Source organism: Mobula birostris, chromosome X (assembly GCF_030028105.1).
Source record: "Mobula birostris isolate sMobBir1 chromosome X, sMobBir1.hap1, whole genome shotgun sequence".
In the NCBI taxonomy this organism is placed as follows: Eukaryota; Metazoa; Chordata; class Chondrichthyes; order Myliobatiformes; family Myliobatidae; genus Mobula; species Mobula birostris.
In genome coordinates, this window is record NC_092402.1 from 37891130 (window position 1) to 37908472 (window position 17343).

At 40.0% G+C, this 17343-nt stretch overlaps 1 protein-coding gene across 1 annotated transcript in view; it reads left to right on the forward strand.

Annotated features, from left to right (window-relative positions):
- Nucleotides 1-17343, forward strand: part of mpp3a (MAGUK p55 scaffold protein 3a) — a 55117-nt gene that overhangs the window by 18148 nt on the left and 19626 nt on the right. Inside the window, exons 7-12 of the mRNA XM_072248818.1 lie at nt 498-583; nt 4077-4151; nt 12168-12364; nt 13809-13873; nt 14843-14863; nt 16887-16928. Coding sequence (XP_072104919.1) covers nt 498-583; nt 4077-4151; nt 12168-12364; nt 13809-13873; nt 14843-14863; nt 16887-16928 — 486 coding nt within the window. The remainder of the gene's footprint in view (nt 1-497; nt 584-4076; nt 4152-12167; nt 12365-13808; nt 13874-14842; nt 14864-16886; nt 16929-17343) is intronic.

Consider the following 17343-nt stretch of genomic DNA (forward strand, 5'->3'; position numbering starts at 1 on the left):
TCTCAGACACAACCACCAGGGAATCCAGTTCCACCCCCCAGAACAGAACCAGCCTTCCTGACGAGCTTATCAATCTTTTTGGCATTAGTTGCTCTCACCCTGCTGCCCCGGCAGACTACAGCATAGAGTAGAACGCTGGCTGAACATCAGCAGCATAGTACTGTAGATGTTGAATGATCGGAGCCTCATCAGGAAGTAGTCGCCCTTCTTGTACACAGCCCCTGTATTTTTAGTCCAGTCCGGTTTATTGAGTTGTATCTGAAGTCCGAGGTAGACAGTGCATAGGAAGGGGGACAGGACAATCCCCTGAGGTGCCCCTGTGCTGCTAACCACAGTCTCTGATACACAGCTTGATTGAATATCTCCTCACTCCTCCTTCATTACCATTCCCTGGAACCAGTTTGTTTAACACAGGGAGGGAACTACTGATTCTGGGTGCCAAGGATTGTCTCTAATTTTTACAAAGATGGTCAATTATTTTGATTTTGTTTCTACAGGTTTAGTGCATGTTGGAGATGAACTGAGAGAAGTTAATGACATTCCAGTTGAGCACAAGCCACCAGAAGAAATCAGTCAAATACTGGTAGGTAATTTCTCTTTGAAAAGAAACTTATAATAAAAGAATTTTTGCGTGACTATTAAAGCATTGCATGCTCAGTCAGTTACTGCAAGATTCAAGATTACTTAATGTCATTTCCTGTACAAGTGGAAAAAGAAAATAATTGTTACTTCAGATCTAATGCAGCACACAAAAAAAATAATAAAAACAATAAATATAAATACATAAAATAGTTTATATTCATAGATTGATTTTATGTCCATAAAGTGATGTTAGGCTGTACATAAGGTGACTGGTGGAAAATAATATATTAGTGGTAGACTTAGTGGGTGGAGGTGTTGATCAGCCTTTACTGCTTGGGGAAAGTAACTTTTTGAGTCTGATAGTCCTGGCCTCGATGCTACATAGCCTCCTCCCTGATGGGAGAGGGCCAAAAACTCCATGAACAGCAGGGTGGAAGGGATCCTTCATGATGTTACTAGCCCTTTTCTGACACCTTTCTGTATCTGTCCTTGATGGCGGGTAGGCTGGTGCCAGTGATGCGTTGGGCAGTTTTGACTACCCGTTGTAGAGCCTTCCAGTCCGCCGCTGTGTAGTTTCAGTACTACAGCCTGTCAGGATACTCTCTACTGCACATCTGTAGAATGACGTGAGTATAGATATGCAAAGTCCAACTCTTCAGCCTCCTCGGAAAGTAGAGGCATTGGTGATCTTTCTTGACTGTGTGGGATGTGCTAGGAGTTTAAAACTGCTTGCAGCTTCCACTACCGTGCCACTGATGTAAAAGGTGGCGTGAGTGGTACGAGCTTCCTGAAGTTGATAACCATCTCCTTTGTCTTGTTGACATTGAGGAAGAGGTTATTTGCCTGGCACCGGGCCTTGAGCTCTTCCACCTCCTCCCCGTAAGCCATCTCTTCGTTGTTGGTGATGAGCTCCACCTCATGTCATGTGAACTTGATGGTGTGATTGCTCAGGTGTTTGGCCATGCGGTCATGTGAGTAGAGTGTTCAACAGTGGGCTCAGCACACAGCCAAGGGCGGGGAGGGGGGGCACCCGTTTTCAGGATGATGGGGAGGGAGGAGCGATTGTGTATACTGACTATCTGAGGTCTGTTTGTTAGAGAGTCCAACACCCAGTTACACAGGGGTGTATTTAGACCAAGGAGTAGGAGTTTGTTCACCAAGGTCTGTGGGACAACAGTGTTGATTGCTGAACTAAAATCCAGAAACAGCATTCTGTCACAAGTGTTCTTGTTTTCTTGATGTTTCAGGGCCAGGTGCACGACAGATGCTGTGATGTCTGTCGTAGAGCAGTTCTGTCAGTAAGCATATTGGTGAGTGTCCAGTGTGGTAGGAATGGAGTTGCTGATGTATGCCATTACCAGCCATTCAAAGCACTTCATAATGATTGGTGTCAGTGCCACCGGCCGGTAGTTGTTTAGCTCTGAAGGTGTAGAGTTCTTTGGTACAGGGATGATGGTGGCTGATTTGAAGTATGTGGAGACAGCAGCCTGGATGAGTGAAGTGTTGAAGATGTCAACGAAGACATCAGTGAGCTGGTATGCACATTTCCTGAGTACTCAGCCAGGGATATTGTTTGGCCTGGCTGCCTTATGGGGTTGACTCTCTGTAGAGTCCTTCTCATGTTTGCTGCTTTTACAGACAATGGCCACTCACCTGAGAGAATGGTAGCTTTAGATGGCTGGCATGGTGTTGTATGTCTCAAAGCATGCATAAGATTGTTTAGTGTGTGAGGGAGGGAGGCATCACTGATACAGTCAACACTGTTTTTCCTTGCATAGTCAGTAATGCTCTTGATGCCCAGCCACATATGCCAGGGATCATTATCAGACAGGTATTCCTGAATTTCTTTTGTGTAGGTGGCCTTTGCCCTCTTGATACCTAAGAGAAGGTTACCCCTGGCTGCTCTGAAAGCTGTTCTGTCACCAGAAGGCAGCATCCTGGGCCTTTAGTAGGGAGCACGCCTTAGTGTTCAACCAGTGCTTTTGGTTGGGCTAGGAGATGACAGTTCTTGAGGTACCAACCTCACCTACACACTTCCTGATGTATCCGGTGACAGATGAAGGATATTCCACAAGGTCTGTGTCTTTTCCATTTGTGGTCGCCTCGTTGAAAATTTGCCAGTTAGTCCATTCAAAACAATCCTGGAGCATAAAGATTGCCTCATTAGGCCAGACGGAGATGTATGGTAATATCTAAAATTTGGTGTTGTGTCAGGCTTTTCCTGCATATCTCTTTATTAGCACATGTTTCACTGTCAGACCGATTATATAAATGTTATAAAACACCTTGAACTAGTTGTAGGGTTGGATGCCAGATGTTTGCCTGTAAACCTTGATAACCTTAGCTGTTAGTGAAATGCTCACTTTCCTTGCTGGTGCTGATGTATCACACCAGCAGGTTATGAGAACTACCGTTGACTAATTTCAAATCTACATCTGGTAAAAGAAACATTATTCCTCTTGATTCACTTGCCCTAGGTTGTGTAGAAGAAGACAAAATGGCAAAGCAAAGCAATTACATGAAAATCTGAGGCAGCCTATCTTAGCACAAAAATCTGGAATTAAAATATCTAAACACTTAAATGAAGAGACAGGCTTGATAAAACAAACCTGTTTGTAAGATTACATCCATATTACACTAAAATTTATTGAGCATGATGTATCTAAATTAAAGTTTTATACAAATTACGTTCTCCATTTTCTTGACAGTGTCATTAATCAAACTGAATAGATTAAATCAATTGTGAAGTTGCAAATATGTGAGTTTAATAATAGGTGGAATAGAAGGATTAAAGGTCTAATCAGGAAATGCCAAGGATAGACACTTTTAAAGAGGTGATGACGTAAGTTTCAGGCTTCCCAATCTGGGGTCGACGAACCCCTTGCTTAACAGAATTGGTCCATGGCATAAAAAAGGTTGAGAATCCCTGAGATAGATGAACTTCACAGGCTAGACACAGACTGTTTTATTGTTTACTTCATGTAATCTGACCCCATTACAAACTGGAAACCTAATTTGATGTGGGGTTGGAGCAGAAGAGTTTGCGGGGAGGCCTGAAAGAGAGTACAAGATTACAGGGGGTGAATAGTGAGAAACTTCTAACCAGAGCAGAGGCATCTTAAACCAGAGAGCAGAGGTTTAAAAAAGATTCAATGGGATCTGAGGAAAACTGTTTTTGTCCAGAGGGTCAGTATGATCCAGAATGCACTACAGTACTTGAGAAGGTGGCGGAGGCAGGTACTCTCGCAATACTTAAAAAGTCTCTGGACAAGCACTTAAATTTCCAAGGCAAAGAAGACTGCAGGTCAATTGCTGGTTAAGAAGAAAGATTAGAAATGGGTACTTGATGATTAGCAAGGACATAGTGGGCCATGACTCTGTGATTTATTGTAGTTAACTAGTAAATGCAAAGAAGCCTGACATTCACAGAAGCTGAATGCTAAGCATTGAAAAGAACTGACTGTGTTCCCCTGGTGTCACTTTTTGTTTTGCAGGCCCATTGTCAGGGTTCAATAACCCTGAAGTTAATCCCAGCAGTCAAAGAAGAGGATCAGCTGAATGAAAGTAGGGTAAGGACAACCTGTGAACCAGGTACTCGCTCAAGCTGCTGTTAAGTAAACTGCTCAGTAATACTGCAGGAGCACAAGGCCTAACCAAAGATTTTGCAAGGATTTATCTGAGCAATTAAAGAGTAGCAATATTAATGATTGAATAATTAAATCTCTGTCCAACAGCATGAGGTTAACAGGAGGGTAAGCCAATGAAAGTTTTCCAAGTAAGAAAGAGAAATGACAAGGGTGATCTTGACCCAAGGAAGGCAAATTTAAAATGAGGAACTGCTTCACAAGAAGAACAATAAATATCAAATATAAGGAATAACCAAGGAAATGAATGATGTAAGTGGTTTTCTGAGACTGTTGTTTACATTATACGGAGAGGAAGGATTGACATAAATGTCAAGGAAAGAGAGTAAGTGGGATTTACATTAGCATCTTGCTTGTTAGCCCTAATGGATATTTTATTTTATAAATAATTCTTGTGTTCTTTAAGCAATTGTACCTAGAAACTCACCTTTAATCAGTCGCTGTCAATATACAATATAATTGGATCTCGACATTATATTCCACTTGTGAAATTCAATCCAATGAAGTCAATGAAGTGAACCTCTGGCACAGAATCCAATGCACTGACCAAGATCACAGTGCATTTTGCATATTGGACCAAGAACAATTTCTGGGCATTCGTGCCTTGAAGAAAATCATCAGCAAGATAATAATTTCAGATATGCTTTCTTTCCTCCAATAAGAAACTTGGTCCCATTACTGATATATCTGTTTCTATGATCCTATGTCTGTCAACTAACATGGAAAGTTCATTTATTATCGTCAAGTCTGACGCTTCACCAGGTTCCGTTGCATACAATATCTGCAAAATTTCTGCACAATACATCTTTAATTGATTAACAACATCTGAACTTTATATCATATGGAACTATAGTTGATAAATTCTATAGAAAAAGAAGCTTGATTAGATGCAGTTCTTCCTCCATAAGTTGTCTCTTCGGTTTCTACAGAAGTTGCCCTCAGAACTCTGTACTCACTGGAATTTAGAAGGATGAGGGGGAATCTCATTGAAACATTTCGAATATTGAAAGGCCTAGACAAAGTAGATGTGGAACAGATGTTTCCCGTAGTGGGGGAGTCTAGGACAAGAGGGCACAGCCTCAGGATAGAGGGGAGTCCATTTACAACAGGGATGTGGAGAAATTTCTTTAGCCAGATGGTGCTGAATTTGTGGAATTTATTATCACAGGCAGCTGTGGAGGCCAGGTCGTTGGATGTATTTAAGGCAGAGCTTGATGGGTTCTTGAATGGATACGGCATCAAAGGTTATGGCCAGAGAGTGGGGCTGAGGAGAGGAAAAAAAGGATCAGCCATGATTGAATGGTGGACTGGACTTGATGGGCCGAATGGCCTAATTCTGCTCCTATGTCTTATGGCCTCATAATCTAATGATGCACAATGTTTTGTAGATTAGGTCCAAAATTCCTAGTTCAATATACTTTAAATTTAGAAAATGAGACAGCAAAATGAGAAAATAGCTGTGGAGGCTGAATACTTTTTCAAGGCACTGTATATAGATCAGATGGAGAAATAGTAGAGTGCAGGGGATTGGTTGTAAACACCAGAGCACACTTGAGGCCCTATCTGGTCTATTCCTGATCCATTTCTTATGTTGATTTGAACTCAGAAAAGTGTAGGTGTTTGTTGAAGAAACAGTAAGTTAGATACAGAACTGGCAACTCAGTGAGAAACAGCCGCTGGAAACATGTAAAAGCTGAACTCCCTGTAGGAGATCATGCATCAAGGTAAAATTAATGATCGCTGAACTTAGAAACATAGAAAATAGGTGCAGGAGTAGGCCATTCGGCCCTTCGAGCCTGCACCGCTATTTATTATGATCATGGCTGATCATCCAACTCAGAACCCTGCCCCAGCCTTCCCTCCATACCCCCTGATCCCCGTAGCCACAAGGGCCATATCTAACTCCTTCTTAAATATAGCCAATGAACTGGCCTCAACTGTTTCCTGTGGCAGAGAATTCCACAGATTCACCACTCTCTGTGTGAAGAAGTTTTTCCTAATCTCGGTCCTAAAAGGCTTCCCCTTTATCCTCAAACTGTGACCCCTTGTTCTGGACTTCCCCAACATCGGGAACAATCTTCCTGCATCTAGCCTGTCCAATCCCTTTAGGATTTTATACGTTTCAATCAGATCCCCCCTCAATCTTCTAAATTCCAACGAGTACAAGCCCAGTTCATCCAGTCTTTCTTCATATGAAAGTCCTGCCAACCCAGGAATCAATCTGATGAACCTTCTTTGTACTCCCTCTATGGCAAGGATGTCTTTCCTCAGATTAGGGGACCAAAACTGCACACAATACTCCAGGTGTGGTCTCACCAAGGCCTTGTACAACTGCAATAGTACCTCCCTGCTCCTGTACTCGAACCCTCTCGCTATAAATGCCAGCATACCATTCGCCTTTTTCACTGCCTACTGTACCTGCATGCCCACTTTCAATGACTGGTGTATAATGACACCCAGGTCTCGTTGCACCTCCCCTTTTCCTAATCGGCCACCATTCAGATAATAATCTGTTTTCCTATTATTGCCACCAAGTGGATAACTTCACATTTATCCACATTAAATTGCATCTGCCATGAATTTGCCCACTCACCCAACCTATCCAAGTCACTCTGCATCCTCTTAGCATCCTCCTCACAGCTAACACTGCCACCCAGCTTCGTGTCATCCGCAAACTTGGAGATGCTGCATTTAATTCCCTCATCCAAGTCATTAATATATATTATAAACAACTGGGGTCCCAGCACTGAGCCTTGCGGTACCCCACTAGTCACCGCCTGCCATTCTGAAAAGGTCCCGTTTATTCCCACTCTTTGCTTCCTGTCTGCTAACCAATTCTCCATCCACATCAATACCCTACCCACAATACTGTGTGCTTTAAGTTTGCACACTAATCTCCTGTGTGGGACCTTGTCAAAAGCCTTTTGAAAATCCAAATATACCACATCCACTGGTTCTCCCCTATCCACTCTACTAGTTACATCCTCAAATTCTATGAGATTCGTCAGACATGATTTTCCTTTCACAAATCCATGCTGACTTTGTCCGATGATTTCACCACTTTCCAAATGTGCTGTTATCACATCTTTGATAACTGACTCCAGCAGTTTCCCACCACCGACGTTAGGCTAACTGGTCTATAATTCCCCGGTTTCTCTCTCCCTCCTTTTTTAAAAAGTGGGGTTACATTAGCCACCCTCCAATCCTCAGGAACTAGTCCAGCATCTAACGAGTTTTGAAAAATTATCACTAATGCATCCACTATTTCTTGGGCTACTTCCTTAAGCACTCTAGGATGCAGACCATCTGGCCCTGGGGATTTATCTGCCTTCAATCCCTTCAATTTACCTAACACCACTTCCTTACTAACATGTATTTTGCTCAGTTCCTCCATCTCACTGGACCCTCTGTCCCCTACTATTTCTGGAAGATTATTTATGTCCTCCTTAGTGAAGACAGAACCAAAGTAATTATTCAATTGGTCTGCCATGTCCTTGCTCCCCATAATCAATTCACCTGTTTCTGTCTGTAGGGGACCTACATTTGTCTTTACCAGTCTTTTCCTTTTTACATATCTATAAAAGCTTTTACAGTCAGTTTTTATGTTCCCTGCCAGTTTTCTCTCATAATCTTTTTTCCCCTTCCTAATTAAGCCCTTTGTCCTCCTCTGCTGAACTCTGAATTTCTCCCAGTCCTCAGGTGAGCCACTTTCTCTGGCTAATTTGTATGCTTCTTCTTTGGAATTGATACTATCCCTAATTTCTCTTGTCAGCCATGGGTGCACTACCTTCCTTGATTTATTCTTTTGCCAAACTGGGATGAACAATTGTTGTAGTTCATCCATGCAACCTTTAAATGCTTGCCATTACATATCCACCGTCAATCCTTTAAGTGTCATTTGCCAGTCTATCTTAGCTAATTCACGTCTCATACCTTCAAAGTTACCCTTCTTTAAGTTCAGAACCTTTGTTTCTGAATTAACTATGTCACTCTCCATCTTAATGAAGAATTCCACCATATTATGGTCACTCTTGCCCAAGGGGCCTCTCACGACAAGATTGCTAATTAACCCTTCCTCATTGCTCAAAACCCAGTCCAGAATAGCCTGCTCTCTAGTTGGTTTCTCGACATGTTGGTTCAAAAAACCATCCCGCATACATTCCAAGAAATCCTCTTCCTCAGCACCTTTACCAATTTGGTTCACCCAATCTACATGTAGATTGAAGTCACCCATTATAACTGCTGTTCCTTTATTGCACACATTTCTAATTTCCTGTTTAATACCATCTCCGACCTCACTACTACTGTTAGGTGGCCTGTACACAACTCCCACCAGCGTCTTCTGCCCCTTAGTGTTACGCAGCTCTACCCATATCGATTCCACATCTTCCCAGCTTATGTCCTTCCTTTCTACTGCAAACTTGTAGTCAAATAACATGAAGTAGTAGGATAATTTTCTTGACTGTGTACAGAGTTGCATGAATATTCAACTTAAGCAGATGTATAAGTTGTTATTTTAATCTTGGATTTTCAGAACGCTTTTTACAAAATCTCACGACGTCGATTAAGGTCAAAGGTAAGGAGTCACAAAACAGGAGGTAAAGTATTGTGCTGGTTAAACAATTAGTACAAAATTAGGAAATACAGTTGCTATAAATGGGATATGGCAGGTTGCAGAGGGCTAGAGGATAGGGTACTCTAAAGTCCAGTCAATGGTAGGCGGTGTATGATAATTGGTCTGTACTAAGAAACCGATGGAGATAGTTGTGTTAAATGGAACAGCAGAGTCCTGCCGATCAGGAATGCAATCAACAATAAGATTATTCCAATCTCCCTGTATCAACATTGTTATTCTGTTTATAATTTTGGAAAATTAATAAAAAGATTTAAAAAGAAAGAAAGGAATGCAAACAAGAAGTAACAGGAGATAAGCACTAAAACTATTAACCAAGTGCTGAGATATGGGGAGGGGGGATGTAAATAAACAATATAAAGGATTACTTTCATAGAGTGGTGTTGACAGGAGAGATGTAGAGAGTATGTTTCTTCTTGTGACAGGATATAGATTTAAGGGTCACTTGTTTAACACAGATTTAAGGTCAAAATATTATTCTCTCAGAGTATTATGAATTATTGGAATACTCATCCTCAAAGGGTGGAAGCATTTAAGCAAATACATTCAAAGTTAAAGTATAGTGCACAACTATGTTTGGATACTGGAAATGTGTCCTTATGGAATTCACAAATCACTACCAAAAACATTTGAGGGATGTAAAAAATGCTTTTAACAGAATTGATGTGAAAAATTTATATAAATAAAGACCAAATGTATACAGAGAACTGAACTTGTTTACGTAGGACACTGATTACGTAGGACACGTCAATTCACAGCAGGAAGCCACTTCAGAAGTTTGCTTTGGAAACTGACAGATCAATTTCTGCTATTGATATTTTATCAAAAAAAGTAACATTAATTTATGATTAATTAAAACAATTATTTTTCTTCTGGCTACAAGACAATCAGAAATTAGCTTGCCTATAAATAGTCATAGTCATACTTTATTGATCCCGGGGGAAATTGGTTTTCATTACAGTTGCACCATAAATAATAAATAGTAATAGATCCATAAATAGTTAAATAGTAATATGTAAATTATGCCAGTAAATTATGAAATAAGTCCAGGACCAGCCTATTGGCTCAGGGTGTCTGACCCTCCAAGGGAGGAGTTGTAAAGTTTGATGGCCACAGGCAGGAATGACTTCCTATGATGCTCAGTGCTGCATCTCGGTGGAATGAGTCTCTGGCTGAATGTACTCCTGTGCCCACCCAGTACATTATGTAGTGAATGGGAGACATTGACCAAGATGGCATGCAACTTAGACAGCACCCCCTTTTCAGACACCACTGTGAGAGAGTCCAGTTCCATCTCCACAACATCACTGGCCTTACGAATGAGTTTGTTGATTCTGTTGGTGTCTGCCACCCTCAGCCTGCTGCCCCTGGATGGAAACAGGGGTCACTGGTACCTTAGCTCTCCTCAGGTCTACCACCAGCTCCTTAGTCTTTTTCACATTAAGCTGCAGATAATTCTGCTCACACCATGTGACAAATCATTGCATTACTATTGGAGGAATGGCATCTCCAACAGGGGAGTCAATAAAATAAAAGATTTGCATTACAGGAAGTCACAAAATGGATTATTTTCAAGGAAAACAGCTTCTCTGTAATGTGGGGTTTTCAGTGTAGTAGATTTAAGAAGGGTGTAAAATATTACCAGGGTTACTTCAGGGTGTGAAGGGGAGGTTACAATGAGATCAGCCATGTTCTTCTTAAATGATTGTAAAGGTTCAACGGGCCAAAGGGCCGATTCCTGTATGCAAGTCATACACTCATGAGCATAAAATAAATTATGTTGTTGTATAAGGTGCTAGATCTATTTGTAACTTCCATTGTTCTGATCACTTAATCAAGAGATGTTTGGCGATGCAACTTAATGAATAATTCGAATCATCCTGGGTATAATAATGCTAAATAGAATTTAAGGAGTTCGGATATGCTGACTAAAGATTTTTGCGTGTCCTAATGCAAGTTTTCAATGTTTATTAAAGAATTTTTTCTCTGAAGTGAAAAGTTTGACTATCAGGAAACAGACTGTAAGTTAAAATTAATAAAAGTAAAATCATGAACAAGAAAAAAATCTGCAGATGCTGGAAATCCAAGCAACACACACAGAATGCTGGAGGAACTCAGCAGACCAGGCAGCATCTATGGAAAAAAAATAGTACAGTCAACGTTTTAGACTGAGACCCTTTGGCAGGACTGGTGAGAAAAAGATGAGTAGATTTCGCAGGTGGAGGAGGGGAGAGAGAAACTCAAGGTGATAAGTGAAACTGGAAGGGGGAGGGATGAAGTAAAGAGTTGGGAGGTTGATTGGTGAAAGAGATACAGGGCTGGAGAAGGGGGGAAATCTGATGGGAGGGGATAGAAGACCATGGAAGAAAGAAAAGGAGGGAGGAGCTCCAGAGATATGCAATGGGCAGGCAAGGAGATAAGGTAAGAGAGGCAAAGGGGATGGGGAATGGTGAAAGGCAGGAGCCATTACTGGAAGTTCAGAAGTCAGTGTTCATGCTATCAGGTTGGAGGCTACCCAGATGGAATATAAGGAGTTGTTCCTCCAACCTGAGTGTGGCCTCATCTCAACAGTAGAGGAGGCCATGGATGGGCATACCGGAATGGGAAGTTGTCTCCCAATCTACATCGGGTCTCGCCAGTACACAGGAGGTCACACCAGGAGCACCGGACACAGTATATAACCCCGTGGCCTCCTCTACTGTCAAGGTGAGGCCACACTCAGGTTGGAAGAACAACACCTTATATTTCATATGGGTAGCCTCCAACCTGATGGCATGAACATCGATATCTCAAGCTAACTGGTAATGCCCCCACCCCACTTCACTATTCCCCATCCCCTTTCCCTCTCTCACCTTATCTCCTCGCCTGCCCCATCGCCTCCCTTTGGTGCTCCTCCCCCCTTTTCTTTCTTCCATGGCTTTCTGTTCTCTCCTGTCAGACTCCCCCCTCTCCAGCCCTGTATCTCTTTCACCAATCAACTTCCCAGCTCTTTCAGCTCTTTACTTCATCCCTCCACCTCCTGGTTTCACCTATCACCCTGTGTTTCTCCCTTCCCTCCCATCGCCTTTTAAATCTACTCCTCATCTTTTTTTCTCCAGTCCTGCCGAAGGGTCTCAACCCAAAACGTTGACTGTACTTTTTTCCATAGATGCTGCATGGCCTGCTGAGTTCCTCCAGGATTTTGTGTGTGTTGCAAAGTAAAATGATGGATTTTTTTCAGCTTAGATTTGTAGAGTAGGAGACCTAAGAAAATCACATCAATGTGAATAGACTAAGATAATTCTAAATGATTTTATTCTTTTCCTTAGGTGCATGTGAAAGCCTTGTTTGACTATGACCCAAGTGAGGATAAAGCAATTCCCTGTAAAGAGGCAGGGTTACCTTTCAGGAAAGGAGACATTCTTCAAGTTGTGAGCCAGGATGATTCTGTATGGTGGCAAGCAAAGCGTATGGGAGATGCAAATCTCCGGGCTGGTCTTATTCCATCAAAAAGATTTCAAGAGAAGTAGGTATCTGTGTATGCTTGTTCTTAAAGGTTTAAGGTCAAAAATAGAGTAAAAACTGTCACTAACATTTTTTTTGGTAAACTGCCAAATTAAATGTCTCAGAAGTGGATAGCCAACTACAAGACAGCTATATGTCTGAAAGCTGATTACCTCTCAACCTTACTTGCCAAAGTTTGAGCTTGGTCTCAATTAACACAAGTTCATTCATGAACAACATAATTCAGTTCTCCAGTTCACTTCAATCGTTCCTTCTGTAACCTAATACTGAATGGGATTAAAGTTAATTGTTCCCCAGATTTCTTTCTCGTCATTAATAATTGGATAAAATTGTCTTGTAAAATGTTTAATTAAAATTTATTATTAAAAAAGTTGCATCTTGGACAAAAATATCTCAAGTATGGCTTATTTAATTCTGCATTTTTATTTACAGTGCAAATTAATGTTCATTTACTCTCATACATTTTTGTGAGAGAATACCTAAGAGGAAATCAAGGTTAGATTTTCTGATGTTGGGTTGAACTTTTGCACAATGGTGGATTTTTTAAAAAAATTGCTTTTCTATAACAGGACTGGGTGAATGTAGTCCTAATGAAGGATCTCAGCACAAAACATCGGCTGTTTATTCCTCTCCATAGATGCTGCCTGACCTGCTGAGTTCCTCCAGCATCTTGTGCGTGTTACCCACGACATAAGAGGGTTTTCTCCCCAATTATCAATGAAGGAATATGACACCATGCATCATCCTTAAAAGGCAGATTCCTTGATACAGTGCATCTTAAGGAGGAGCAAGCTATTTCAGACAGCTGTGTTATGATATTGGCTTTTAACTGTGCTGTGCATTTCTTCAAAGTAATAGTGAGCTTTGTTAAACTCACCATTTTTCTACTGCAATATACTTGTACTTTTTCCAAAATACCAAGTTTAATGATTATTTAATGGGTCAATGGAAATGATGAAATTATGAGCTGGATTTGGTACAAGGATACCCTCTGCTTTCTTAGTTTATGTTATGTGGATCTGGAAGATAGCTTCCAGCCAGTATTTTCAACAATGTGGCAAAGAATGTTACTCCTGCTCCTTTTGCACATCCTTGCACAGGCATTTGAGTACAGTATTTAATATGATTACTCTATTTCCCTCTCTGGTTTAGAGGCACAGAAGTCCATTGCAATGTGAAGATCATTGCTCCAACTGACATTAGCCCACTCAACATTAACCTAATCCCAAATTACATAAATATTTTTGGACAATGAGACCCAATACAAAATGGAATGATGCATTTGCAAATAGACCCACAGAAAGACCTGAAAATAAAAGCAATACTGTGGTTAAAAATGTGAACACCAACAAGTCTAGAACTTGCAGACGTCAGGGTCTTTGGAAAAAAAGTAATCTTGATGAAATACTTTCCATCTCAGTTAAACATCTCTCCTTTAATTTCAGGCGGCTTGCCTATTGGCAAAAGCATGCTACCTTGGAACAAGAGAAAAGCAGCAAAAGATCATCATGTAAGCAGACTTTTTTGTGTCTTGTTTCTGATGTTTTCACCACTTAAGTTCTAATTCAAGTCTGAAAAAGTGCTTTTTTTGCAAGACCGAAATTATGAATGCCTGTAGATGCAAAATTAGGAAAAATCAATTCAGCAAGCTTTGCATCATTGGTCACAATCTATCAACTCCTGTAGAAAGGCCCATGATTCCATTATTTTGTGACTCATTTCCATTAACATTTTCCCAACTGAAACCACTAGAAATGGTGACTTTGGTGAATGTGACTGTTTCTAACATAAAATAACACAAGCCTACAACACAACAACCCATTCAGCATAAAGTGGCTCTTTAAAACTACTATAAAAAAATAAAACTACAATCATGCAAAAATTAATGACCCTGCTTTGTGTTTTGTAACCCAGTTCCAACTCAAGAACCTACCCAACTCCACTGAAAATTATTTAATATATTTGCTTCTACCACTACTTCAGGCCCTTCCAAACCTCGTGACTGAAAACATTACTCATGATTTCCAGTGGAGTGTAAACTGAAATAAAAATACAGTGTAAGATATCTGAATTAAGAGTGAAAATATTCTTGGCCAAAACAGATCTGTCATCATCTGTAAAGAGAAAAGACAGTTTATTCTGTAATTTGTCCATGCAGTTTTCCACAAGGCATTGGGCAAAAGCTTTTCATCAGAATACCCTGAGCAAGGGTATATCAACAAAGTGTCAGTAAATCCCACCTTTCTTCCCATACTTGTGCAGTGACTTCTTCTTTAAAATGATTACAATTAATAATTCATTGTTTTACAGGTGAAGTGTTTCTGTTGAAAAGGAAATTTCAGTTTATATGAATCTGAGCACCCTAACATTTTGATTTAATTACTATATCCTCTCTAATCGTATGAGCCAAATCAGTTTTTTGGTGACAATAATTTTTTTTTTCAATATTTTCCTTTTTCTTTATCAATGCTATTCTTAGATGACCAAAGTTGTGAGAAAGGTGGGTGCTCCACATCTGTAAATTGCATGTACATTTTCACGATATATGACCATGCATAGCTAAATAATGAATGTAACTCTTCAGTATTTACCAATAATATAGAACATATCCACATATTAAGATTTTATTTTTGTTTCCAAGATCAGAGAAGGATTAATGCACACAGATTAAGGTGTGAACAGTATTGTTTCAGATTTATTATCATGCGGTAAAGCACTATTGCATTAAATATTGAACTAGGAAAATTGCTCCACTTTTAAAGTGATTTAAGTGATTAGTTTCTAGCTTGCAACTAAGAAACCAGCCAGTGAATGATCAATAGTGAATTCTTTTTAAATTAGTATCTTTTTATAACAACTGTTTCAATGAGAGGCGTTGATCACGTGGATAGTCAGAGGCTTTTTCCCAGGGCTGAAATGGCTAACGTGAGAGGGCACAGTTATAAGGTGCTTGCAAGTAGGTACAGAGGAGATGTCAGGGATAAGTGTTTTATGCAGAGAGTGCTGAGTGCGCAGAATGGGCTGCCGGCGATGGTGGTGAAGGCGGATATAATAGGATCTTTTAAGAGACTCCTGGATAGATACATGGAGTTTAGAAAAATAGAGGGCTATGGGTAACCGTAGGTAATTTCTAAAGTAAGTACGTGTTTGACACAGCATTGTGGGCTGAAGGGCCTGTATTGTGCTGTAGGTTTTCTATGTTTCTATGATTTCAATTCTGAACGTGTCTAAAGAGTATTTACCATAAGAATCGCAACAACTCTCTCTGATTTTATTTAACTTTCTATGTTTATGTTTGAAGCATAAAAATATTTATTTTCATTTAATTGGCAGTGTGGTGCACTAGGCCATAACAGAGAGTAAAGCCGTTAAGAGTAAGCTTCTTTGCTCTGGGTCTGGGTTGCATACCGACTGAACGGATAAGAACAACAGACTTGAATTTAAATTTATTTTTATTTCTCTTAGAAACAACAGCATGATGCTTTTTGCAAATGAGGACCTTGATTACAAGCCAGATTCTTCAGTGCACTGGAATGGGGTTTCCATTGAACAGTTGCAATGCAGGCAGAAGTGGAAAGCTGGTTGTTTTAATTAGCCTGGGTTTCTTTGTTTTATTATAAATCCTATTGAAACATGTGCTTTTTGAATTAATAAATCAATGGATCCATTTCACCATGCATCTCTCACCTCAGAGCTGGCTGGACCTAACTCTACCGCACCAATGTGTTTGGGGGATATAAAGAAAGTGATGTAAAGAAATATCTTTATGGTATCATCAAAGATGGAGAGCTTTTTAAGATATTCTGCCTTACTTTTCTTTATCAGTAGGATGTGGGCATCACTGGCAAAGCCACCTTTTATTGCCCATTCCTAAGTATCCTTGAGAAAGTGATGATGCCTCCTCTTGAAGCCATGCTATCTATGAACTCCCACAAAGAGGGAAGGAGATCCAGGATTTGAGGTCTATAATAATGAAGGGTCAGTGATAAGTTCCAATGCACATCATATGGGACAATGGTAATAAATCTGATTCTAATTTTGTGTCTGTTGTGGAGTAGAAAGTACAAGTGGATAATATTCCATGAATCTGCTGCTTTTGTCTTTCAAGACATGGGAGCTACTGTTGAAGAAGCATGGGATTGCTGCATTGCATCTTGTAAAACGTATACACTACCTCCAATTCTGGAAGGAATAAATGCTTAGGTCATGGATCGAGTACCATTTTCTGAAAAGATGATTGAAACCTAATTAAAATGCAGATTTTTGTAATTGAGGAAATGTGATAAACATAGATAAATTTATAACGTATAAATAAATAATGAGTAAGCACAGGATGTATTAAAGAACTCCTGGAAATGTGGGTTCAGACATGGACCTGCAGCATTTTGCTATTGTTAGTCTCCATACTTAGAGTTTGGTGGCTTATTGATTTGCTTTTCTCAAAAACTGATTGGTTTTCTGCTTTTTACTTTCTGATCTTGATCATTCTTTCCTTTTCTATTTGCTGCTTCTCTGCCTCACAGAGGACTGTGATTGTGATGGGTATTTGAATGGGCTGTATATAGGTGAGAATCTAGATTCTGCTCAGCTTCTTATGCAGTTTTCTAAAGGCCACTGTTTTAGAATTTATTGGGAAAAAATTATCAAATTTGATCCCAAAATCTTGGAATCTCAACCAAAAGTGGGATTTAATCCTTCATCAGCAAGATAAACCAAAACCTTAAGCACAAATTAATGGAATAATTGAATGTAATTGCCCTAAAATCTATGGAAAATATCAGAATCGCAGTTAATATAAACAGGATTTTACTTTACTTAAAATCATAAAACAGTGGTCTTATGTAAATGTGCTTTTCATGACATTACAATGAAACTCCTTTAAAAAAATATAACATTTTTGTCACCTTCATTTTGCTTGTTGAAATGTATGGGTCAAATTTCAATTAATTTGTATCTGTTTCATAATCCTATGTGTAGTCC